Below are 24,824 nucleotides of genomic sequence, written 5' to 3'. Positions count from 1 at the left end.
GCCCTCCCTTCAACTTAGGACCAATCGCCGAGCACGTCGCACGCACGGCCAATGACGCGCATGTGTGGACTGAACGCGGGAGAGAATGAACACACAGTATGGGAAGAAGCGGACGTGTTGTTCTTAGAGCTATCAATTTAATCGACACGGAGTATCAAACTGACATAATAAGTAGAAGGGGTTTCAACGATTGCATATCGGTATGTGCTCGTGTTATTTTGCATGTCGGTGTCTGTCGATCTGCCCTCAGCTAGCTTTAATGCAACTTCTTATCGTCAATGTTTACTAACTGGTAACCTTCACTGTTAGACTAACGTTAGTTATTTCAGACATTAAAGGTGGCCTACTCTATAATTTGTCCATATCAAGTCTGAATGTCTGGTGTCTTCATTGTGTTTCATTATCCGGCACAAAGAGAACCACGTCAGATCATGTCTAATATGTCAAGTGTTGATTGTTGAGTCAGCTGGTGTTTTTTTATCTACCTTTTTTATCTTGCATGTTCCACAATTCACCAGGCCAAATAAAACTCCACAGCGAGCGACGACATGACGGAGGACTTCAGCCAATCGCTCACTCCTCCCGTGTCCCCCTCCGCATCGGACGGCCTCTGTGAGCTGTCCCGGTCCCGACCGCCCTGCTTCTGCTGCGCCTCTGCTCGGGACGGCCCGGGTCAGTCCCTGTCGTTAGAGGGGTACATGATGAACGGCATCATGAAGCGGTAAAGTTGATTTGTCGAAGTGACTTTCAGAAGTAGCTCTCATTTCATCTACAGTTGAATTTATAGTTTCAACTGAATGATTGTGGTGACAAGGTACATGCTATACTGTTAGCTGTATCCACGTCATGAAGTATTTAGTGCAGTGCTGCATTCAACAGTTGTAGTGTAGTACATAGTATTGAATGAGTAATTATCACATTTCATTTGTGATCCTACCAACAACATGTTCCTTCTGACAGCCCCTCCCTCTTGTATATCCATCAACACAGGAGTTTGGATAACTTGGTGTCAGGCAATAGCTTACCGTTTTAGCAAGAGCTTGAAAGCACAAATATTGCAAAAGTAATCCCTTACCTCTTTCCAAATGAAAAAATAGTTACTGATGTAACCATGGAATCAATTTGTATCAGAAGGTTGTTCAATAACATTCAAAGGGTCAACCACAGAAATACGGAGGTGGTCTTTTGAACGGTGCTGTAGGTATGATTTGATAGTAGTGAAGGAAGAAAGCGGAAAAACAGCAACATTTTAAAAATAAACACCCTCCGTCTAGGAAGCAATGCGCTGATTGGTCAGAAATAAACCAGAAACTGTCTCAAATCGAAATGGTCTCACACAGAGGCAGGCACGCAGTCAACCAGAACTGATATTGTCACAGAACATTTCACTCACAAACAGCTGACAGCTGTCCTCTCCAACAAATTACACTGTGATTACAGCTCTTAAATTTTAACTACAGCACCTTTTTAAGTCCCATCCAAGTCATGGTCAGATCCCGCAGTCTTGGCGTGAGCATCACTCCCATGGCTGACCCCTCTTCACAGGCTGCTGCTGCGTCTGGACCCGGCCCCTGCGGACTACGAGGCAGATACCGTAGAGATCTTCGGCTTCCCCTGGACCACGGAAACGGCCCTGGTGGAATCCACCAAGATGCTCTTTGGTCTCCTGCGGTGAGAAAAGATATATACTTCTTTAGTTGCAATGTCTACAATGTTGGTTAACTTTGGTGGTAGATACATGGTCAATACACTTTCAGTTGAATAAATCAAGGAATCTAAAATACATAAAAAAACAAATACATATATATATATATATATATATATATATATATATATATATATATATATATATATATTACACTGCATTTGTTGCCCCCCGTCCCTGAAAATCGTTTTCAAGGGATCAATAACGTCTCATCTTATTTGATCTAATCTAATCTATCATTAGCTGATTTATTGCTGGCGCTATTGACATTGCAAAAGTAATAGCTCGGTTTCTCTTCTAAATGAATTTACCAAAAAACTAAAAGCATGGTAATGGCCCGAAAAAAGTCTGAATTGACAAGTCTTTTAAAATGGAGTCAGCGTGTGGAGGGAGAAGGCGAGGAGGGGGTGTAAAGCATTGCTCATTCCTGGTGATGATGTCACTGCGTGGTTTCACTTTCTCTTTGTTCTATTCCAGTCAAAGGCTGTTGCGGCTGGAGGCCCTGGTCCAGGCCAGTTCCCATGACTTTGGTGAGCCTCCACACACGGTCCGTAGTCATGCAAACCTGGGCTGTCTGACAGCCTTTATATTTCCATACTGTCCAGCATCTGATACGCTACCCACGCGGTGCTATCCGACGGTGCTTTCCAGCAGAACAATCCAAGTCATTTGCATGTCAGTCAAATGAACAGTGAACTTATTAAAATGTTGTGCCGGTATTAATGGCTTGTGCCAGTACTTTAACCTACACATCTAGTCACAATTTCCACAAATTTTGTCTTTCTTCTCTTCATATCTCCATTCATCAATTCAAATGTTGCCATCTCCTTCACCTGTTTATTACTGACAAAACGAGTTCCAAGTGGCCCATTCTCAGTAATTGCAATGTTGTGTAACCACTCTTAATATAGCAGGGACAGTTTGAAAGGACCTGTGTGAAACGCTCAACTGGTATTGTGTAATATTGTGCGTATGTGTGGGCAGGTCAGGCTGGCAACCTCCACTATGAAGCGGAGGAGCTCAGACAACATTGTGTGTTGTTCCTCCAATATGTCAAGGTCTTTCTGCACAGGTAATTGACCACACATTGTAAAACACTGACCTGCCATGTATGTTATTACTAGATCTGTTACTCTATGTATTATGTAGTTCCATCCATTGGCGTGGCAATTATGATATCAATCTGAACATATGTATACACATTGGATTGGCTGGTACACAAGTGGTTTCAGACTTAGTATATCTTTATTTACTCCTAGGAAGCCATACAATGTAATTAATAATAAATCTTAAATAATAATAATAATGGTTTAATATCTGTTTGACATTCAAGATGCAGGAATTAAATGTTTACAACAACCTTTTTTTCACACTTGAGTTTCGTAATGTATTGTGTGTGTGTGTGTGTGTGTGTGCGTGTTTGCGTGTGTGTGTGTGTGTGTCTTGTTTGTTGTATTTGATGCATGCGTTCAACTGTGCCCCAGGATTTCCCTGAATCGTTGATCTGACATGTGCGTGGGGGTCAATGCAGGTACCTGGAGGTGTCCAGCAGTCTGGAGGAGGGCCCCACCCACCCCTACGAGGGGCAGGAGGCCCAGCTGCCGTCGGCTCTCCTGGAGGAGCTGTTTGGACTAACTCTACTCATAGGGCGCCTCAAAGACCTGCCAGCCAACCTGCAGAGTGCCTTCACCATGCAGAACCAGGGGAAGGTAGTGCCACATGGCCCCTCGCTAAACTGTACTGTTGTTGTCGTTGCTGCCGTTGCTGCTTCTCCTTTAAAACACTTCATTGTGATCCACACTGCATCTCCATTTGATTATGAAGGATGATTATGAAATGTGTGTTTCTAATGTAAAACCTCTGTTTGTTGAAACCCCCAGATCTTTCCTCCTGCTTGGCATTTGCTTCATCTGCATCTGGACATCCACTGGTCTGTGCTGGAGGTCCTTCACATCCTCGGGCAAAAGATGCGAGGTACTACCCTGGATCAAACACCGGCTACTCATTTGAATTGAAAAATATATTAAGATTGGTAACTACCGTAGTTAGTCGATTTTCCAGTATAATACCAACAATTAAAGGAGCAGTAGGCCAAATTTCTGAAAAAGGATCTAGTTACTCTGTATATCCAATATTGTGCAACATAAACACAATTCTACGAGTGATTTATGATATAATAATAATAATAATCAATAACCAATCAGGGCTAGTTTTGTATCTATCAATAAGGAAGGTTCTCTACAAAGTCAAGTTCCTGGTTGCCTTTTTTTTTCCCAGCTACGCTGAACTGCACATGCATGATTAAAAATCGTGTGGTGGGAGAGTTGGGAGACGTTTTATTTTGGTTAAGCGGAATTTCATCCAAATCCTGCCTACTCTCCGTTTCAAATGTATTATTTTTTTTAATTCACTGGGTATGTTGTTTGCGAACAGCTTACCAACCAAAGGCTTCTTTACTTATTTGCATGTGATTCTTCCTTGCTACACCTCCAAGGCCAGGTAGTGTACGCCCACCAGTTTGTGAACCTGACTGGGGAGAACCTGACTGACAGCAGCCTGTTTGAGGCTCACTTGTGCAGTCTGCTGTGTGACCTCACTGGCCTGGCCATGGGCAAGTACAGCAAGGTAGGGAGGCCCGCCACACCTCATTAGGCCCCCCCACACACACACACTGATCCAGAAGCACAGATGATACGGAGCGTATGATGAAACCTAGTCCCTCAAATCATTAATCTTTAGATGAATATATAAAAGTTTGATGGCAGTCGAGCTAAAGTCTTTCGCTGCGTATTTGTTTCTACCAATTATGTCGCTGGGGGCGGAGATCTGTAGGTGTGTAATTGGTAGGGGTGTGACGATACACTCAGCTCACGAGACGACACGATATTGGGTTCACGAGAACGAGACGAGACGAGATTTTAAGAAAACTACAATGACAAAATATATGACTGGACCAACAGACTTTTATTTAACCAAGTTGCACGTGCATTTTGAAATGTTTTATTATAACTCTTTACATGCATGAAATTGAAACTAAAACTAAAATTTATAAAAGTTGAAGTAAAATAAATTCAATATTTCAAACAATATTATGTTTGATATTATTGCAAACAATATTATGTGCAAAACCAAATCAAAGTACCCAAAATGCTGCCAAACAAATGATTTAAAAGTGGCGGGGGCATCTTCGACGGTAATACGGGTATTTTCCGACGTCATTCTGGCTGTCTTTAGTTGTGTTCGAAATCGTTCCCTGTACACTCACTCACTATTCCCTATATAGTGTTCATGATATAGTGCACTTTATAGGGAACTAACAAACGAGAATTGGGACACTACGCTGAACATTGCTAAACGTCATTTGCGTCAGTAAATGCGCCGGGTATTTGTGTGACGTGATGCGCCCACATCATCTAAACAAACCGGGCTGGAGGTTGTATTGATGTTGAATGTTACATTTCCTTGTCCAAGTTTTTTTTAATTAATTTTGAATGTTAAATATTCTATGTTAAATCCCAAATAAATTGTTGACATTTCTAAACACAAGCCGGAGGCTCCATCATTAAATGTATTCGTTTTCGCAGTTATTCAGCTTCTTCTTCTTCTCCGGAAAAACATGACCGCATTGCATTGTGGTATACGGGAGTAACATGTAGGGTACATCGTATGTACACTCAAATACGTACTGCTGGATCCCAGATTAGATAATACCCAACGGTTGGAAATGACTGAAAAAAGAAAATACACAACTGATGTTGATTTCTCATCCAAATTGAGATGCATTCAATGATTGCCGTCAGCCTATAATACCTGGATGCAGTTGGTCCAGTGTGAAAAACATGGCCCAGGGTTTGAACCGTCCCTTTGCGCTTGTTTTGCAGGTGAGGCCAACAGAGGCCTTGGCTAGCGACCATTACCTGTGCACCTGCACAAAAGAGCTGTGGCTCCTCATCATGCAGCTGCTGGGTCACAGGAGTAAAGCTTTACACACGCAGGTGAGCCAAAACAACGTTAAGTGACCACACACACACACACACACACACACACACACACACACACACACACACACACACACACACACGCGCACACACACAGAGACAGAGAGAGACACACACACACACACACACACACACACACACACACACACACACACACACACACACACACACACACACACACACACACACACACACAGAGAGAGACAGAGACAAGAGAGAGACACACACACACACACACACACACACACACACACACACACACACACACACACACACACACAGAGACACACACACACAGAGACACACACACACACAGAGACACAGACAGAGTGTCCTCCCGTGTTAACTGTGCCATGTCATACATGCATCATTCGTGCTCTAAACATGGTCCCGTGTGTTTTATTCTCCATCAGTCATTCTGGAGCTACATTAACCAGCTGCTGCAGCCCCTGGTGGAAGGCAGGCCCCCCGCGGAGCAGTACGCTGGGCTGCCAAGCCTCTGCAAAGACCCGCTCGGCTTCACGTGGTGGCTGGTCACTCACCTGGCAGAGCTGGCCCAGTACGGCCGCAACGGCGTACTGCAGAGCAAGGTACTGGGAGGACGGACGTGGTTGTGTTTCAATGCTCAGCGTTGATTACAAGAAAGAGTTTTCTGCTCCCTTTGCACCGAGAAGTCTTGGGTATTCTGTCTCTCCAAATGATGGATTGTAACATTTGGCCATCAACTATTAAGGTGTATATATCTTGGCTGTTTGTTTAACTTTAGTAATTTGGCTCCAATACATACTGTTTTGTTGAGAGTCTATCCATCTATCTTTATCTATTTCTATCTGTCTTTCTCTATCTTTCTCTCTTCTATCAAAACAATTGTGTAACCCTGTTTGTTAATATTTTAACACCCATTTATTTTTTTATATTTCTATATTCTCAACTCACAGCAGCAACTTGAAGCTAACTGGAGTTTTGTTGAGGACCTCCTCAAGACCACATGCAGCCCCAGGGTGAGAAAACGCGTGTTACTGTGTAACCACACCCAGCCCAAAGTAACTGGCTTGCATTCTAAACACTTGTTCTCACGCCCCCTCTGGACCCACAGGCCCCTTTAGCGGAGGAGCAGGTCCGCATGCACGTGCACTGCTGCCTGAGCCTGTGTCTGCTGTGGGAGCCGAGCACCGCGGCCGTCTCCACGCTGTGGGACTACTACAGCAGGAACCTGGTGAGGCAAACCCCCACGACGCCAACTCTTACATACAGGTTCCAATGAGGGGTTCTGCTAACCGTGTTCGTCTTATTTTGCTGTTTTCTGTCGCTGCATTGTAAGAGAAACAAGAAATTGCAAGCAACGATAAAAAATAAATAAAACAGATTCATTTTTTAGTGAACCAAATGAGCTGGTATAATTGGTTTAGTGAGGCATATCAGGATTTACCAAGATTTCCTTTGCCATGGTGTAACAATAATTATTCACATTTGTTTGGCATATTAATGATTCGCTATTGGCTTGAGGGCTGAAAAAAAAAATATCAAAGGCGAGTGTGTTTTTAAAACATGTTCCAACCATTCGCAGAGCGCCTCCTTCAGCGTGCCCTGGCTGGGGGTGTCGGGTCTGGGCAGCGTGTGCAGGACGCCCCTGGCTCTGATGGAGCAGGCCCGGGGCTGCTGCTCCCCTGGCCCGCTGCGCTCCCCGGGACACACCCAGCTGTACCGCTCGGCCACCTCCTTCCATATCTTCCTCAGGGTGCTGTACCTCTGCCTGGCCCAGGACAGTGGGAGTGGCGCCCCCCGCAGGCAGATGAAGGGAAGGTGAGCACAGTGAGCGAGACTTTGCAGGGTTTTGTTGGCTATTGTGTGTGTGTGTGTGTGTGTGTGTGTGTGTGTGTGTGTGTGTGTGTGTGTGTGTGTGTGTGTGTGTGTGTGTGTGTGTGTGTGTGTGTGTGTGTGTGTGTGTGTGTTTGTGTGTGTGTGTGTGTGTGTGTGTGTGTGTGTTGAATCATATATCATCATTGAATCATGGGTCGGTGAATCATAGTCAGGCAATATAGAAAAAATAAGGTAGTTCAGTTCATTTCCTACCCTGGTATACACTGTGCCTATACTGTGTTTTATGCTTTATATCAGTATTCTAATAAATCCAGCCTCGAGGAATGATGGCAGGGACTCAATGATTGTTCATCAAACACTTTAATTTGTTGCAATTCCAACTTGGAAGATTTTGCAAGTCCGCCTCATTTGTGAGCATGCACGCTCTTGGTGGATCTGCGTGTGTGCACTCGCCAGTGTTTGTGTACGTGCCAGGTGGGCCGCAGTCTCCCAGTGTCTTTGATATTTGTTTAGGCCCCCTGGTGGAGCAGGTGCCTTAGGAGTCAACCACCTGCTCTTCAACTCAGACAGGAGCCAAGAACCACCCTACTGACATGCACTACACATGGGCACACGTACACTGATTCAGACACACACACACACACACACACACACACACACACACACACACACACACACACACACACACACACACACACACACACACACACACACACACACACACACACACACACACACAGAGATCATAACCAGTGCACCTGCTCCCAGGCCAGTTGAAAGGGTTTGGGTTATTTTTCTTTAGTGTTTGCCTGATTGTGTGTGTGTGTGTGTGTGTGTGTGTGTGTGTGTGTGTGTGTGTGTGTGTGTGTGTGTGTGTGTGTCTTCAGTGCACAAATGGAAGAAAGCAAAGATTACACACTCTGATGGTGCGCGTCAGAACCGGGCCGAGGGGCAATCCCACATCCCCGGCCCCCACGGCTGGGTGCCAGGGCCAGGCAGCCGCTGCTAAGCCCACCTAATGACTTCCCTCTGTCTGGAACGTGCTCGGCGGCTCCGCAGACACGGAGGCTAATTAGCTAACGAGCGCGGCGGTTAATTCGCCTTAACGAAGCCGCGATGGTTTCCAGCACAGATAGGGGGAGGGGGGAGGGTGGGTGGGTGGGCGGCTGAGTAGCCGGGTGGGGGGGGGGGTGGGGGGGTGGGGGGTTCGGTGGTGTGGGGAGTTGTAGTGGGTGGTAGGCACTGGCAACCACCATACTGGGCTGGGATGGGTCCAGGACACCCATGCTCAATCCCCTAACCCCCTCTCCTGGAGTGGGGGGGGGGGGGGTTGTGGCAGAGTGCACCGTGGCCAGCGGTTTCGGCAGAGTTCCCATTTCCCGGTCGGGCTCAGCGGAACTGTGGCGGCGGCGGCGGCGGCCATGTTAATGAGGTGGACTGGGAGCATGTTGATCTCCTGACACTGGGAGTTAACAGCATCTGCTGCCTGCGGAAAGAAAGCTGTCAGGGATCAACGGACAGACAGACAGACAGAAGGATAAGCCGGGAGATGTTGGGCCAAGGGAGACTGAGGCTAGCCTCTGGAGACCACACAGATATTCACGTTTTGTGTTCAGCAACGGATATCAGCCTGGCCTCGGCTCGGCAGCAATTGATTTCCAAAGTATGGGCGCGGCCTAGCGTGGATCGACAAACACCAGTCAATCGCAGAGACGCTCTTTCTTTTCGCCTTTGCGCGAATCCTTGCAAGAGTATGCAAAGACATATTCTGTATAACTTCAGTGCTGATTTCTGGTAATCTTTTAACATCATTATTCAGTCTCTAACGGTTGAAAACAGTTTTGATCGCCGTAGATTGCTACACCGGCCATTATTACAATTTTCGGGGCGCAGAATGCGGCACTGCTTGTTCGTCATGAATTGGAACGACCTCCCCCGAGCACTGATTGGTCCCATCATGCCGTCCCTGAGCAATGATTGGTCCTCACATTTTCAAAATTTGTAAAAAAAGGGCTTACCTTGTTATTTAGGCCAGATGAATCTGCAGAGGGAACCAGAATGTGACCTCTTGAGAATGGGTATAGCCTCACAACCCGAGACTCGAATGGGGCCTCTGCCTCTCCGAGCACTGTTCCCGACCAGCCTCTCTGTGTTTGGCAGTGTTTGTGTTCATCGAAGCACATTCCTCCTCTCTGCTTGGCCCCCTGAATGCGAGCTGGCCCACCTCTGCCCTCGCAGGCCCTTGAAGGTTCGGCTGAGCCGTTTCTTGCTGTTGTTCTTAACCCTGTCTCGCTCCGTACAGCTATCTCTCTCAACTTTTTTTCATTTCTTTTATTATTACTGTGGTATCGGTTGCACCGCCTTCAAGCCGGCCTTCTCAGGATGTTCTCTGTTGTGTTTTGACCTGGGTGCAGCATCACACACACACCTGCCCACCCACACATCACAACACGCATACACAACCAAACACACACATATCTTTGTTTTGGGGAGAGGGACCCTCAAGCCTGCCGGGAGAGCAAACTACAAGGAAGGTGTGTGTGTCTTTGTTTGTGTGTGTGTGTGTGTGGGTATTGATCTCTCTGGTGTTTGCAGTAAATTGGGTTGGCTGTAGAGAGAGTAACCAAGCACCCACTGTGGTGTGCCTGAGTGTCTCTGACATTTAACATGATCTTTAAAGGCATTTCTCCACGGTGCCCGCAAGATCTAACGGCGTGCTGGGTGGTTCTCGCTCTATCACTCTCTCGCTCTATCACTCTGTGCTCCCTATACACACACACACACACACACACACACACACACACACACACACACACACACACACACACACACACACACACACACACACACACACACACACACACACACACACACTCCCCCCTTCAGGGGCAGTAGGAGATGGGCATGGTGGTGGGATTGGGTGGGTGGAGATCAGTAAGTCAGCATTTCAAGTCAACGAGTGAAAAAATCACCTCCAGAAAAAAAGAAAAAAGTATTTTGAGGTGGAAGGAAGACAAAAAGGTAAAGGCAACGGAGAAAACCAACGTTTAAACCATTGGGTTGCTTTAAATGGGCACTTGGCAGCTAATGTTAGTGCAGTAAACTTTGGCTTCGATGGAACAGTGAGCCCCACACATCCAGGGCTCCAGAGTCTCTGCACGAAGGCCTTATCTGGGCTGCCATCCATCAAGCTACTTGATTGCTTCATTCATTTTTTAAAGTCTAAAGTGCTACAAGAACAGGCGGGATCCAATGCCCTCATATACAGGCCAGTATCATTATCAACCTCTCGTAGTTCATTATGTTCATGAAACCAAACGCTGTCGTTCTGAGCAGGCCCTAGCATAACCTGTTGTCAGACACATCTAGCACTCCACCCCCTCCGTCTCTCCGTCCCTCCGTCCCTCCTTTATAACCCCTTCCCTCCTCCACCCTTCTCCACTCCTCCACCAGAATCTACTCCAAGTTCTCGGCTAAGAAGATGCAGGATCTGAGTGAGGCGGGCCTGATGAACTTCCTGCTGCTGTTCATGGTGGTGGGACGGCAGGTGGAGCTTGAGGACGTGGCGGGCCGGGCCTGCGAGCTGCTGGGACACCTGCCCGCCTCCTGCCCCCCCGGGCGCCGGGCGCTGGTCTGGAGGGGGCAGCTGGCTCTGCTCCTGCTGTTCCAGGTCAGCTGGACCACATGATATAGGGAAACATAAACCCTCTGTTTTGGTTTATTGATGAGTTATTCCAAAGATTATGAAGCAAAATGTGCAGTATATTCGTAGGTAGTTAGTGTGTTGTGTTCATAACATTTCTTAACGGTTATCTGTGATAATGTTCAGTGGCGCACTGTGATACTCAAATCAACACTTTTCCTTGAAATGTCAATATGAATACAAATGTATTAATGTATGCAAAAACAAAAGGATCTTATCCTAATCGGCGCTATCTTACATCATTTTTATATTTCAATACATTTTATTGCCATATAAAGAAAAATAAAATCTGTTTAATGGTAGACAAAGACAACATAACAGTGTGTTTGTGTTCTATCAACATAATTAGTTGTGAATAATCCTTTTTGGTTCCAGGAGAGGGGTCTCGACGTGGGGGCGCAGGCGGGCTGGTTAGCCTCCTCCTTCAACGAGACGGCCAAGGAGTTCTACGACAAGACCACGGAGGCCTCTCGCAGGCTGGCCCTCTGGGGGCCCTTGGTCTCCTACCTGGAGGGCGTGGCCGAGGTCTTCGAGACCAGCGCCTGCCTCGGCCTGTCGCAAGAGAAGCTACTAAACGAGGGCTTTGATTGGCTGCTGCCGGCCTGCCGCCAGTCGGAGCTCCACTCAGCCCTGGGCTTCCTGCAGATCGTGCTGTCCCAGCTCAGGTACCACCAGACTAGATTAGCATACGCTGGCCTTCAACGTTTCAATGAGGTCTCCCTCATTGTGGGTGTTTGCTGTTCAGGACGGGTTTCACGGTTTACAATCTGTGTTGAGATCTACATATAAAACAATGTTTCTGGAGACGGACTAACAAGGCTTCTATAAAGATGACATCTCTCATTACAGCAAATAGCTTAGTTATCCACCCCAGAACCGAGGTTCCACTTACCACCGACAATGACAGGATTGTGGAAGGTTTTCCTTTTCTCTGTGTGTGTGTGTGTGTGTGTGTGTGTGTGTGTGTGTGTGTGTGTGTGTGTGTGTGTGTGTGTGTGTGTGTGTGTGTGTGTGTGTGTGTGTACTGGAAAGATCCTCTGTTCGGCATTGTGTTGTCTTGTACGTCTCTGGGGCCCCTGTGGCCCCCAGGTCACCTGTGCCAGGTGCTGGCAGAGCCCTGAGTAGAGTTACAGGCTCGGGGGACCCCCGCGTACCCCGGCGTCGCCGCGGGGACGACGCTGTGTTTCGACTCGGCGGGGGTTCAAGCGGAGGCCAGCGGTGTGCGTTACGCACGCGACCCCGTCTGTCAAAGGTCAGGAGCTGCGGCTCACTCGAGTGCCCGCTAGTCGGTGTAGGGTGTGGAGGAGGCCCTCACAGACGCCACTGGAAGCTGGACGCCATCTGTCTGGTGGCACTGTAGGGTGGAGGGTGTGGATCTAAATACTAAATACTGTATGTATAGTGTGAGTATAGTGTATAGTGTGAGTGTAGTGTATAGTGTGAGGATAGTGTATAGTGTGAGTATAGTGTATAGTGTGTGTTTAGTGTGAGTATAGTGCATAGTGTGATAGTGTATAGTGTGAGTATAGTGTGTGTTTAGTGTGAGTATAGTTGGATCCACAAGCCCTTATGACAGACGATTGGGAGGCATCGGTAAATCTAAGATGATTCTGATCCGTACACACCCTCTGAACCCCCTATGTTCATGGTCCGTTGGGTTCAAAATGATTCAGTGGCTTACTGGGTACTCCACAATGACTGGAAAAGGACTCATTGTCAGTCAGTGATTCAGTTCGGTGTGTTCAGAGGTGTTGCATGACAAAAATATGCATTAGACTTATGGATTAATTATATGCACAGCTGTGTCTAGAGACAAATGACAACAATCAGCCGCCGATAACATGTTATTTTGGCTCCATGCCAACATTTGCTTACAGATCCCATGTTCCGAACATCAGGGTGCTCCCTTGGAGCACCCTGAGTTCATTTACCTGGGGTGCTTGAAATAATGGGGGATTTGTTGAATAGTGACGTTATGCACTAGAATACAATCATTGTGGTCTTTAAAAAAGTTGTATTTCACACACGGCGATTCATAAAGAGCTATGATTACTTCTCTTAACCTTCCCTCCCATCAGCACACACACACACACACACACACACACACACACACACACACACACACACACACATACACACACGGCTATACATGCGGGTTGCAAATGAAACGCATACCTAGATGTTCACTCTGGTTCCTGGTTTATCCAGTTAGCTCTTGTCAATTCCCAAACTACCCAGCTCATGTCTCAGTGTCGGAGAGGCCACACATTTGCACATTAATGGCCGAAGGAAATGGAGAGGATGTAGGGTGATAGCCCCACACGGTGTGTGTCTCTCTGTGGCCCTGGCCTGGACCACAATGACCCATTTAATGATAATAAAGCCCCCTACACCACCCCCCCCCCCCCCCCACCCCTCTCTCTTCCCAATTTGTCCCGCCGCATTAAAGCTAATTCCTCGACCTGGCGATACTCTGCACTTCTTTTAGTGATTAATGTGTTTCCTCTGACACAATTAACGGGTAATTATGTAGCCCGGCAAACTCAGCCAGAGTATCGCGGCGTCTTATTAAGAGGCGCGCAGAATCCGCACACATTAAGAGAATTATCGGGCGCAGGAAGCCTCGCAAAAACACTCGTCTCCATCAGCCACCGCCATGGCGCCGAGGCAAAGTAGCCAATCAACCAGTGTAATATCTTAATCTGACCCCCCCCCCAACCCCCCTCCCTTACTCACATGGCCACCAGGGAGGCGGGAGCATCTGCGTTTGGGCCCTGGAGGGGGAGAGAGCGGCGACAGCCATGGGAGGGATAGACGCGTGCATCCCCGGGTCCTTTTTTAGCCCGACGGGGCGGCGGTCTCACCAGGGAAGCTCCAGCCACGAGTGATCATAAAGGCAAAAGCACCACGGTTCAGCCGAGGGAGAGAGAGTGTGTGTGTGTGTGTGTGTGGGGGGGGGGGGGGGGGGGGGGGGGGGGGGGGTAGGGGGTGTCCCCTCTCCTTTTAATGCCACCAAGGTGGAAGTAATTTGGGAGATTGAGTTTGCGGAGTGGAAGCGGTGGGGTCGTACGGCGTCACAGATGTGCCTGAGCAGCCATAAGGAGCGGGAACGGAGCGGGGTAGAAGCTGTGTGGCGGGTGCAGCCTGTAAAGTTTGCCCTTTAACACTGGGCCCTGGACAAAGAGCATGTTGTGTGTGTGTCACGTCCCGTGTTGCGTCTCAGCCGCGAGAAAGGTTAAATTAGGTCTGGGAATTGTTGTGTGTGTGTCAGTTTTGCGTATGTGCAAGATTAAAGTGGAGTGTGCGTGTATATCTGTGGATATATATTTTGTGTATGTGCGAGATTAAGGGTTTGCGTGTGTGTGTGTGTGTGTGTGTATATCAATGTATGATTTTGTGTATGTGCGAGATTAAAGGTGTGCGTGTGTGTGTGTGTGTGTGTGCGTGTGTGTCTTGTACAATGAGAGTTGATGGGTGTGAAAGGCTCATTCCTCAGTAGTAACGAGGCTAATGAATTTAGACTCTAATCGATTGTTTTAGCTCTCTCTGGATTAGATGCAACCTTGCTGGAAGGGAAGGCACTGCCGAGGTGTGTGTGTGTGTGTGTGAGAGGGAGAAATGGAGAGAAAAAAAGACAAGGGGAGGGGGGGAAAGAGAAAACTGGGGGTGTGAAGAGACTGGGGGAGAAATGAGAGCTTCTCTCCCTCTCTCTCTCTCTCTCTCTCTCTCTCTCTCTCTCTCTCTCTCTCTCTCTCTCTCTCTCTCTCTCTCTCTCTCTCTCTCTCTCTCTCTCTCTCTCTCTCTCTCTCTCCCCCCCAAATGCGGGCGAGCGAGGGGGGACAGGAGAGGATCATCTCCAGTCTAAATGAGATTACAGCTCCTTCAGCTGCTTATCTGGGCTAATGCCAGCCACTGTGGGGCTGGCGGGGCGGCTGGGGCGAGCGAGAGAGAGAGAGAGAGGGGCGCGCCAGCCGAGCCAACAGAAGCTAAAGTACGCTGTACTGTGTACGCCGGGATCAGCCCTCAGCCTCTCTCCCCCCCCCCCCCCCTCTCTCTCCCTGCCTATCATATCTTCACCAAACCCCCACCCCCGCCACCTCCGCCCCCCCCCCCCCCCCTGTCTCTCGTCTGTGCTCCACCTACACCTCGCCCCGCAGAGCTCCACGCCGCACCACCGCTCCCGCCGCTAATCCCCCCCGAGACGAGAGAGCGAGGGAAAACACAAGGAGAGGGGAATGAAAGGGAAGAGAGAGAGGAGGGGGAGGGGGAGGGGGGGGGGATGGGGCGGGAGGGGGTGGGTTCGGCGGTGGAAGTGTGTGGGGGGGGGAGGGGGTGTAGTAGGGGGTTTAAGAAATGCGAAGCAAGGAGGCGGTGGGAGGGGCTGCTCTGGAAAGACGGCGGCTGTGTTTGCCGTTGTGTTGAATGATTTATCTGAGTGTGCGTGTGTGTGTGTGTGTGTGTGTCGTTCAATGTGGCCCGTCTGTCTGTCTGTCTGTCTGTCTGTCCGTCAACCAGGCGGGTCCATCAGCGAGGCGTCCACGCTGGCCCGGCCCCGACATGGGCCTCCACCACCTCCACCGCCTCCACCAGCAGCAGCAGCAGCGTGGCCAGAGAGCGCCACCTAGCTGTGGCAGCGGCTCTCTGGGTCCACTTCTTCCCCTTCCTGCGCAGCCTGCGCCTCTCCCTGACCCCCCCGCCCCAGCTGGCCGACGCCGCTGCAGGTCAGTGGTCCCGACCAACGGGGGGGGGGGGAGAAAAATAGATTGAGATAGAGAGACAGCCGAGGAGAGAATAACAGGAAGGAACCGGCTAGAGGAGAATGTTCAAGTTCAAGTATTTGATTGTGAGGTACACAGAGAATCACAGGATTAAACTGAAAAGCTTACGAGAAGGCAAGTCACCGGCAACCTACAGAATCAAACCAGCATAAAGCTTTCCCTATAGCCGGTAAGCCTCAAGCAACATGATCAAATCTAGCTTCCTTAAGACCTACAATGCGTGAAAATGATATACAATGACATCCATATCCACCACATGGGATATAGAACCTGAAAAAATATGTATTTATATCAAATAAAATTATACTAGCACCCAACAGGCAACAGACAGACTTTGACTTGATTATCAGATGGAATGACGTCATGAAACTGGAAGGGTTCAGAGGATACAGAGTAGGAGTGGAGAGATGAACAGGCAGAGGAGACGTGGGGAAAAGGACGGATCAAGGAGATTTGAAAGAGAGACAGGAGAGGAGAGGACAGAGGAGACAAGGGAGCAGGTAACTGCTAGAGGAGAGTAGCAAGGTGGACAGGAAGAGGGTAGGAAGTCAACTGAAAGGAAATGGGGGGGGGGGGGGGGGAAGAGGCAGGGGAAATAGAAGGACGAGGGTGGATGAGAGGAGAAACAAAAGGGAGGCAGAAGCTCAGGTAACAGAGGGAGAGGCGAGGGGGGTGAGGAAAGGAGCGATGGGGAGAAGTGAAAGACGGAGGGAGCTAAAGCGATAAGACCGATGCGTGTCCTGGTGAAGACAAGAAAGGACGACGAGGCAGAGGGGAAGGAGCGAGTCAATAAGAGGGTGGGAGGATGAAGTGTAGGGACGGGAGGAACGGCAGAGAAATGTTCTTTTAATGCGCTTTGGATCGGGGTGTCAGCTGGCGAGGCGGAGAAGTACAAAAGCACTGCCTTGGCAGCGGAGGAGGGGAGACGAACCGAGAGGGAGAGGACCAGGGAGATTGTTTGCAAAGCCATCGGGGAGCAGGAGCAAGATTAGGGGTTGAAAGAGTGAGGAGGCCCTTGAAGGAAAGGTAGAACGCTCGCAGAACAATAAAGGACGTGAGGTTAATCTACCACGAGGCTCCCATCCCTTTTAAACTTTCTGGGGAACGTTTTGGCGCGATGCTAACTCTGAGGCTTGTTTAATCCCCCCCCCCCCCACCCTGCTCCTCCCTCTCCAGGCTTCACGCTGTTAGCCTTTGATCTGCCGAGCTCCGCCCCCAACGACCTCCAGCCCCGCCCCGTCCTGTCAATAATGCAGTGCTTCGGCTGGGACGACATGCTGCACCCGCTGCTGGTGACCCGCTACCTCCCTCACCTCCTCCAGAACAGGTACCCCCCCCCCCCCCCCCCCCCCCCCCCCCCCCCCCCCCCCCCCCCCCCCCCCTCGACTCCAACCGTAGTGTTCAAAGAACCGAGGAGCCCCACGGAGCACACACACACACACACACACACACACACACACACACACACACACACACACACGCCCCTGTGTTCCCTTTTGGGACCACTGTCCATCCCTGATCTCCGATCCCCGTCCCTTCCAGTGAGCTGGTGTCGGCGATGGGCCCTGGTCCCGGTGCCGCGGTGCCCGGCTCCGCCCAGGCCCTGTGTGTGAGGGCCTGGTTCCGCTGTGTTCTGCAGCAGCACCTCCACAGGAACCCTGATGGTTCCGACAGCAGAGCGGGTAAGGGAGCGCCCTCCAGGCTACAGGGCCGCGGTTTAACACTGAGAACACGTCCACGGTGGAGCTGAGGGCTGTCGCTGCTGCAGCAGCGGAGATAAACTTTATTGCTCTTTATATCATTGCAATATTATTTGATTATGAAATCATTTGTGCAAGGCAAGAGACACCCGTCGATTTTATTATATCGCATCCTTCAAACAGAAGTAGACTCATATTGTAGCGTCCTGGTAAACCGTTCAATTAGCCGAGTGTACAACATTTAGTATGTTCAGTTCACATATTTCATTCATTCATGCTTCGCTTTTAATAATAATAATAATGATTATCATTTATGAAACACCTCACGCTACAGAATGCTTTGCTTGCACACAAACGTAAATCAATACAGAAGCATTCAAAGCAAAAGTGATGAATATCAACGCTGCCTATTGACGACTCGGGTATCCGAGCAATGCAGCTGAAGCGGCATTGTGGTGCGGTTGTGGTCCACAGGCCGGGCCGTGGAGGAGCAGCTGGCGGAGCTGACCCGGCTGGTGCTGCGGCTGCCTGAGGTGGACGCTCTGCTGCAGAGAGCCGGCCTCCAGCCCCCCGCCGGCCGGCCAGAGCCCAGCCCCGCCCTGGAGCTCTTCATCAAGGTAGCCGCCCTCAGCATGGAGCCCTGCTCAAGGGCCACACTGGAGGGCCATGGTGAAGGGAAGGCCATGTGTGGATTATTCTGTTTCATTTCCTATATATTTTTTTTATTATAGCTTTTTATTTATATTAAGTATTATTTATTTAATTTTGTATCCTTTTTATTCATTCTTTCATTATTTTGACAGGGACAGTGCACACTTATTACATTATTGTCAGCATGCCAGAGTAAGCCAAAGAGACTCACTTCATCTGTAGTCTCTGGGCAGGCAGCTAGTTAAAAACAGCTCCAATAACACAGAGGACACAGAATGACAGTACCTGCACTGTCTGCAGAGACCAACAGACAACTCAACTTCAAGGAAAATATGCAACATTTTCAACCAATTCCATTCTTATTATAAGCAAATAAATGGCTTGTATATCGCCAATGAATGAATGTATAATTATATTCCGTATTGGTACATCCCCCACGATTGTTTTTCATCAATCATGACGCTTTCAACATATTGACAGAAGTTATTTCCTGCCATTTTGCCTCAAGTACTGTTGTTTCTTAACAGTAATTCTTCCTCGCTTCCGTTAAGGACTTGTCAAATGTTTGTCTTCTGTAGGGTCTGACATAGCTACATTATAATGACACACACCTCAAGTGCAACAACTCGGCTTCTCCACGCGAACGTCAATCCAGCTCCTTCCCGTATTCGTTTTCTAATATATCGCGTTCGCTTTTACCTCCACCCTCGCGACATCCAATTAAACCTCCGTCTCTTTCCCCTCTCTTGCGTTATTTTCTTCTCTCTCTCCTATCCGTCCCGCGTTCCGTTCTCTGCTTCCTGATTGGCTGTCCCGGCAGGCGGTGGGCCGGGTGTACGGGGGGCTGGAGGTGCTGTCTGAGAAGTCGGCCCTGGTGGGCAGAGCCCTGGAGTACATGGGGGACATCCTGAAGTACATCAAGCCCTACCTGGTCAGCAAGAGCCAGGAGGGCATGCAGCTGGCATACTGGGCTGTCGGTGGGTGACTGAAGTTCTGATCTGTATTCTGTTCGACTGTTCAACAACAATGAGCTAACTATTCTCGCTCTCGGCCGGGGGATTTTTGGAAACGGCATGTGAAGGTCATTCGTACATTTGCAACACCAAATCGTTTCGATTCATGATAACTAAAATCCCCGTAGCCACATCAAGTCCACATCCACGAGGTCAAACAGGTTTAGTGTTTATATGAATGGTCGTCATGGCGTTGCAGGGTAAAGGGGGACTAAAGAGCATGATGCAAGCGGAAAGGCTTTCCCCCTCACTCACCCGTCCTTCTTTCCTGCCCCGCCGATGTGATTCAGGCTGCGTGGTGAAGCACTGGAGCCCCCTGCTGGCAACCTCCAGAGCCCAGCAGCTGCTGTTCCGCATCGTGGACGGGATGCTGCTCCCCCACAGCCTCCCGCCCCACGACCGAGCCCTGAGGAGCAGCCTGCCGCTCTACCTCCAGGTCGGTGGGCCACCCCCATGTAACTGAGGGGCAAAGCGTCGTAGACGGAGAGATACAAGGGTTGAGATAAAGAGAGAATTATAATTAATGTAATTATAATCCCATCCATCGCACTAAACATAGCTCCTTAAAGCTGCAGTAAGCAGTGTGTTTGAGCTTGGAGTGTGCTTTAAATTACGCTAACTTCAGGGATACAGGGATCTAGGTTAATTGCTCCGACTCTGCAGCAGCAAAGAGAAATCTCCTGTTAGGTTTTTTTCAGCGAACCTCGCTTTTTCAGATTGAGGAGAAGTGTTTTTTTCTCAGAATGTAGACCGGGGTAGCTTAAAATAGCCAATCTTACATGTTGTCTTTTTAAGTTTTTTTTCTAACAATGTATTACAAAATATCAAACAACATCTTTTTTAAAGAATGAGGATTGTATTTCAATGCCTCCTCCGTCTCTCCTCTTGATCGTTCTGCCGACGCCGTCTTCTGATTCGCCGACCAGGGTCTGTCGGTGGCCTCCAGCGTGTCCCAGTCGAAGGGCGTCTACCTGAAGAAGCAGCTGTGCTCCGTCATCAGGCGCTACCTGGACCACTTCCTGCTGGCGGCGCCCTCCGCCGGCGCCGTGGCCAATCACCCAGTGCTGCTGGGCGCCTGCGAAGGCAGCCCCTCCCCGCGGGGGGCGGCGCTGAGACGGACCACCCTGCAGGTGCTCTGGTAGGTCACAGGCTCAGCCGGTACGAGGAGACATCTCCAGGTTTGAGCATCCTCTCCGGACAGAGATGTCCTCAGTGTCTGTTCAGGTTTTAAATCAACATCGTGTAGACTGGCCACTGTGAAAATGCGAATGCTTAAATCCCCCTCTGAAAGCTCCATCCTGCCACCTGGAATGCCTTTCTCATAGAATACCGTGATGCAAAGCAGTAAAGAAGGCGTAACTCCGCCCCTTCCTGTTTTGGGTTTCCTGCCCAGGCTTAGTCCAGAGGTGCTGCTATAGCATAGCATGGGGCTTGAGTTAGTCTGGATCATGGCAAAGCCCTGGCTCAATGTGCTAAATAGATACAAGCTTATACATGGGTTTAAAGTTTCATAAAATAGGTTGTTGAGTCGTTTAGACGCACTGGTTTTGATTTCCAGTCCAGTCAACTCTCAAGATTATCTTTTGAAAAAGTTTTTAGGGCGAAGTCCCTCATATTTCAGATGATTGGTTTTAATCTAAAATGGGCAGAATGAGGTGTTGTTGGTTGCTGGTGTGTTTCAAAATATGCAGAAGCCCCCAACTCCTCCCCCGCCGCTGATTTCCAAATATATGTGGGCGACATTGGGGATATGTAAATGCAAGAATATAATTTACCTTTTTGCCAAATAAAATATTGCCTTTTTGAACAGGATGTGAGTGAGCTCTGACCCGTGTGCTTCACAGCGACAGCTTCCTGCAGTTCAAAGGAAACGCCCCCCCGCCCCGCCTCACCTCGGTCCTGGCCTTCCTATTGGAGCTCCTGAGACGGAACGCGGACACGGACCCCCTGCTGCTCACCGTGCCCCTCCCCTCTCTGCTGCGCTGTGTGATGCTGGTCAATGAGCCTCAGGGTGAGAAGAACACACACGCACACACACACACACACACGTCACACATGCATCGATACATATATATCGACGTGTGTGAACACAGTTGCTTTTAGAGATAGTGTCCCTACCACCGCACACAAGTCACCTGTTTACTTCTAGATGTACTAAGCTATGTGTGTGTGTGTGTGTGTGTGTGTGTGTGTGTGCGTGTTGTCCATGGTAATGAGCTATGTTTTTAAGCCTTTTTTATTTTTAGAATGATGGAACAACACCAAATGTTGATAAAAAAAAATATGGCCTACTCTTACCCGGGAATACTAAACACAACTTCAGCACAACGGGCCAATCACAGCCCTGTCACAGTCCTGGCTCCCTCCTCATGAAGCCGCTCGCAACGCAACTTTCCCCGGAGCGCCGGCGTTCCGAACGCCCGCAGCACTAATCCGAGTGATTATCGGCAGGCAGATGTCACTTGACACTTTGCGCTTTACTGCGCAAATGACACAGAAGTGGCACATTTTCACAAATCACACATTTCCTTTAGCGGTAATCACAGAAGTAGGTGAAAGCCTGGAGAGCCCGGACTCATAGTGTGTGTGTGTGTGTGTGTGTGTGTGTGTGTGTGTGTGTGTGTGTGTGTGTGTGTGTGTGTGTGTGTGTGTGTGTGTGTGTGTGTGTGTGTGTGTGTGTGTGTGTGTGTGTGTGTGTGTGTGTGTGTGAGACAGTGAGGAAGAGCAGCACAGAGGCCCTTCAGCTGGTGGTGGAGAGATGTGCGGCCGCTTCTTCACCGGAGCCCTGCGGCCAGATGATCAGCGTCCTGCGGTACCCACACACACACTTAATAATGCTTATAATAATTACATTACAAACGTGGCCGCACCTGTAATCACCATCAGCACTGCCCTGCCGGACCTCTCCGTGGTAACCCGGGCGTGGGTCAATATTTGATTAACATTGGTTGATTTATCAATCATAAAGGCACACACTGGATACGGTGGTGAAATTGTTGGCCAATTTGAGTATAAAACAATTATGTTAAAAAAAAAACGGTTAAAAATACTGTTGCAATCTGCAATGTAATATTTTTTATAATGAGGCGGATGCTTGACTAATTGACAACATTTCTGCACGCACGCACGCACGCACGCACGCACGCACGCACGCACGCACGCACGCACGCACGCACGCACGCACGCACGCACGCACGCACGCACACACACACACACACACACACACACACACACACACACACACACACACACACACACACACACACACACACACACACACACACACGATTACACATTTAAAAACCATTGCGTGGAGAGCATGAAACTAACAACCCTCCATTTGCCATCTATGGATATCTAAGATATCATTTTATATTTTGATTGTATTGAATAATGCAATAATGTAAATGCAAATATGTATGTGTGTGTGTGTGTGTGTGTGTGTGCCACTAGGTCGTTTGTGGAGGAGAACGAGGGGGTCTATGACAGACTGGTGTACAGCACCCTAGAGACGGTGGCCCTCTTGGACCCCCGGGTGGTCCGGGCGCTGGTCCCAGACCTGTCCCTGAGCCTGAGGACCACGGAGCACAAGAGAGGCCAGGGCAGGAACGCAGCCCTCAGGTGTGTGTGTGTGTGTGTGTGTGTGTGTGTGTGTGTGTGTGTGTGTGTGTGTGTGTGTGTGCAATCATACATAAACATCCCATGTTGTAAAGAATAGACGCACATAGAAGGGCTGCACGTTTATGACGATTGCTATTATTTGGCGCTGATATTTCGATGGTTGGTGAACAGATTTTTTGATTTTGCTAACCTGCCAACCGCGTCCCATTGCTTGGTGTCATGTATTCTGCAGAAGAGATTCCTCAACCACACATCGATACACAAGACTCTGGCGCCCTTAGAAGCAATGCCTGTGATTCCTTAGAGGCCTCATAGCTGAGTTATGATTGTATTCAATTTGATTTCATTGTAACAGCTGTACAAAATCCATTGTATTTTATTGGTTAAGCCCAGATGCCAAAATCGCGATTAAGATTAACATGCAATTAATTGTGCAGCACTAAAACAGCGCTTTAATTGGTTTGCACTAACAGTTGAGTGTAGAAGGGACGCCCGGGCCTCTCAGGAGGCCCTCGTGTGTTCCTGAGAGGTGTTGTGGTTGTCGGGTTGACTCCTCTGACCACTGACTCCCTGTGACAGGAGCGCCTACAAGAAGCTGTTGGGTCAGCTGGGGGAGAGCGGTCAAGCGGAGATGGTCAGCCTGGATGAAGGCTAACAGCAGGCTGGACACAAACACACACACATACACACACATACGCAGACAAACACAGCCAGAATATGACGATGAGTATGACGATGAGTCACAACCCGTTCATAAACATTCAAGCCCTCTCGAGATATCCTCCTTTAAGATTCTGGAAGATCATGTATATATCCTTTATTTTGATATGACAAATATTGTGCAGTGGGAGTCTAAAGAATGCATATGTTTACAGAATAACTAAATAGGTCAAAGACAATTTAATGTATGTACTATTTATATTGTAGCAGAAGCTGTGAATAAAGATGCAGGATGTTTTTATCTACAGAATATGAAATGTCAAATAAGTTGTAATAAATACGTTTGCTTTGTTCGTACTCTCACGTCATTTCACATGCATGCCAAGTGTGTTGTGTGTATCCGTCTGGAAGCACATACGTAACAGCGTATACGTTTCTTGTGGTGCTCAACCTTTGTGACTCCAGCCTCCAGATCTCTCTCTAATTGGTATTCTGAAACACAGATCATTGACGGATACGGTAGAACGCAATACGTCATAAAATGTCAGAGAGAAAGGAAAAAAAAGTGATTCCAGAAGAGCAGCATTTTATTTATTTATTTCCTTTCTTTTTTTTTTTTTTTCATTTCTCCTTTTGACTCTCCAAGTCACGGCGTCTCTCGCAATCGGGCGGCGAGTTGGCACCTAATCACCGCCAGTCTCACTTGCCGCATACAATCACACACAGCCATTTTCTGTCATTGCTAGTCATTTTGCAACCTTATCAAACCTCTGCACATTGTGAACGCTCTCTCTCCAACACGCTGCATTACTTTTGTCCGAGAGTGGTGGACGACGTGGCGTTTTCCAACTGACAAGAGGTGCTAATGCCCTTTTTTTTTTACTTCTCCATCTGCATTTTATGCTGACGACTCACAAAAGCCACAGCCGTCCGTATTCAACGGTATGCATTTAAAAGGAACAACATTGTGTGTTGTGTTTTGTTGTTGCCCGGACTGGTATATCTTTTCATTTGCAAACATCGACTTGCTGGTTATATATTTATAATATATATATATATAGATGTATATTTATATTATGTCTTTTTTGTTGGGCTGTAGAGGGACCCTTGATTTAAATTGGGCCTGATGAATACAATGACATAAAGATGATAAGCACATGTATAGAGTATAATA

General features: G+C 48.5%; 1 protein-coding gene across 2 annotated transcripts; it reads left to right on the top strand.

Moving 5' to 3' along the window:
• Window positions 1–72: 72 nt before the first annotated feature.
• Window positions 73–24,003, top strand: mms22l (MMS22-like, DNA repair protein). 2 transcript variants are annotated; one of them, XM_030370114.1, is made up of 26 exons: window positions 73–200; window positions 538–721; window positions 1,546–1,671; window positions 2,183–2,235; window positions 2,690–2,777; window positions 3,237–3,414; window positions 3,586–3,679; window positions 4,200–4,330; window positions 5,587–5,700; window positions 6,117–6,293; window positions 6,642–6,704; window positions 6,800–6,919; window positions 7,271–7,506; window positions 10,978–11,194; window positions 11,603–11,892; window positions 15,743–15,948; window positions 17,182–17,332; window positions 17,548–17,687; window positions 18,180–18,322; window positions 19,177–19,333; window positions 19,660–19,805; window positions 20,296–20,507; window positions 21,214–21,380; window positions 22,085–22,181; window positions 22,823–22,990; window positions 23,570–24,003. In XM_030370114.1, exons 2-26 carry the CDS (start codon window positions 549–551, stop codon window positions 23,643–23,645), a joined length of 3,723 nt encoding a protein of 1,240 aa, XP_030225974.1. In that variant the 5' UTR covers window positions 73–200; window positions 538–548; the 3' UTR covers window positions 23,646–24,003. The 2 variants fall into 2 exon arrangements, with proteins under 2 accessions (XP_030225974.1, XP_030225973.1); XM_030370113.1 differs by having other exon boundaries at window positions 519–721.
• The last annotated feature ends 821 nt before the right edge of the window (window positions 24,004–24,824 follow it).

Source organism: Gadus morhua, chromosome 11, assembly GCF_902167405.1.
Source record: "Gadus morhua chromosome 11, gadMor3.0, whole genome shotgun sequence".
In the NCBI taxonomy this organism is placed as follows: domain Eukaryota; kingdom Metazoa; phylum Chordata; class Actinopteri; order Gadiformes; family Gadidae; genus Gadus; species Gadus morhua.
This window is presented reverse-complemented; position numbering and strand designations above follow the sequence as displayed.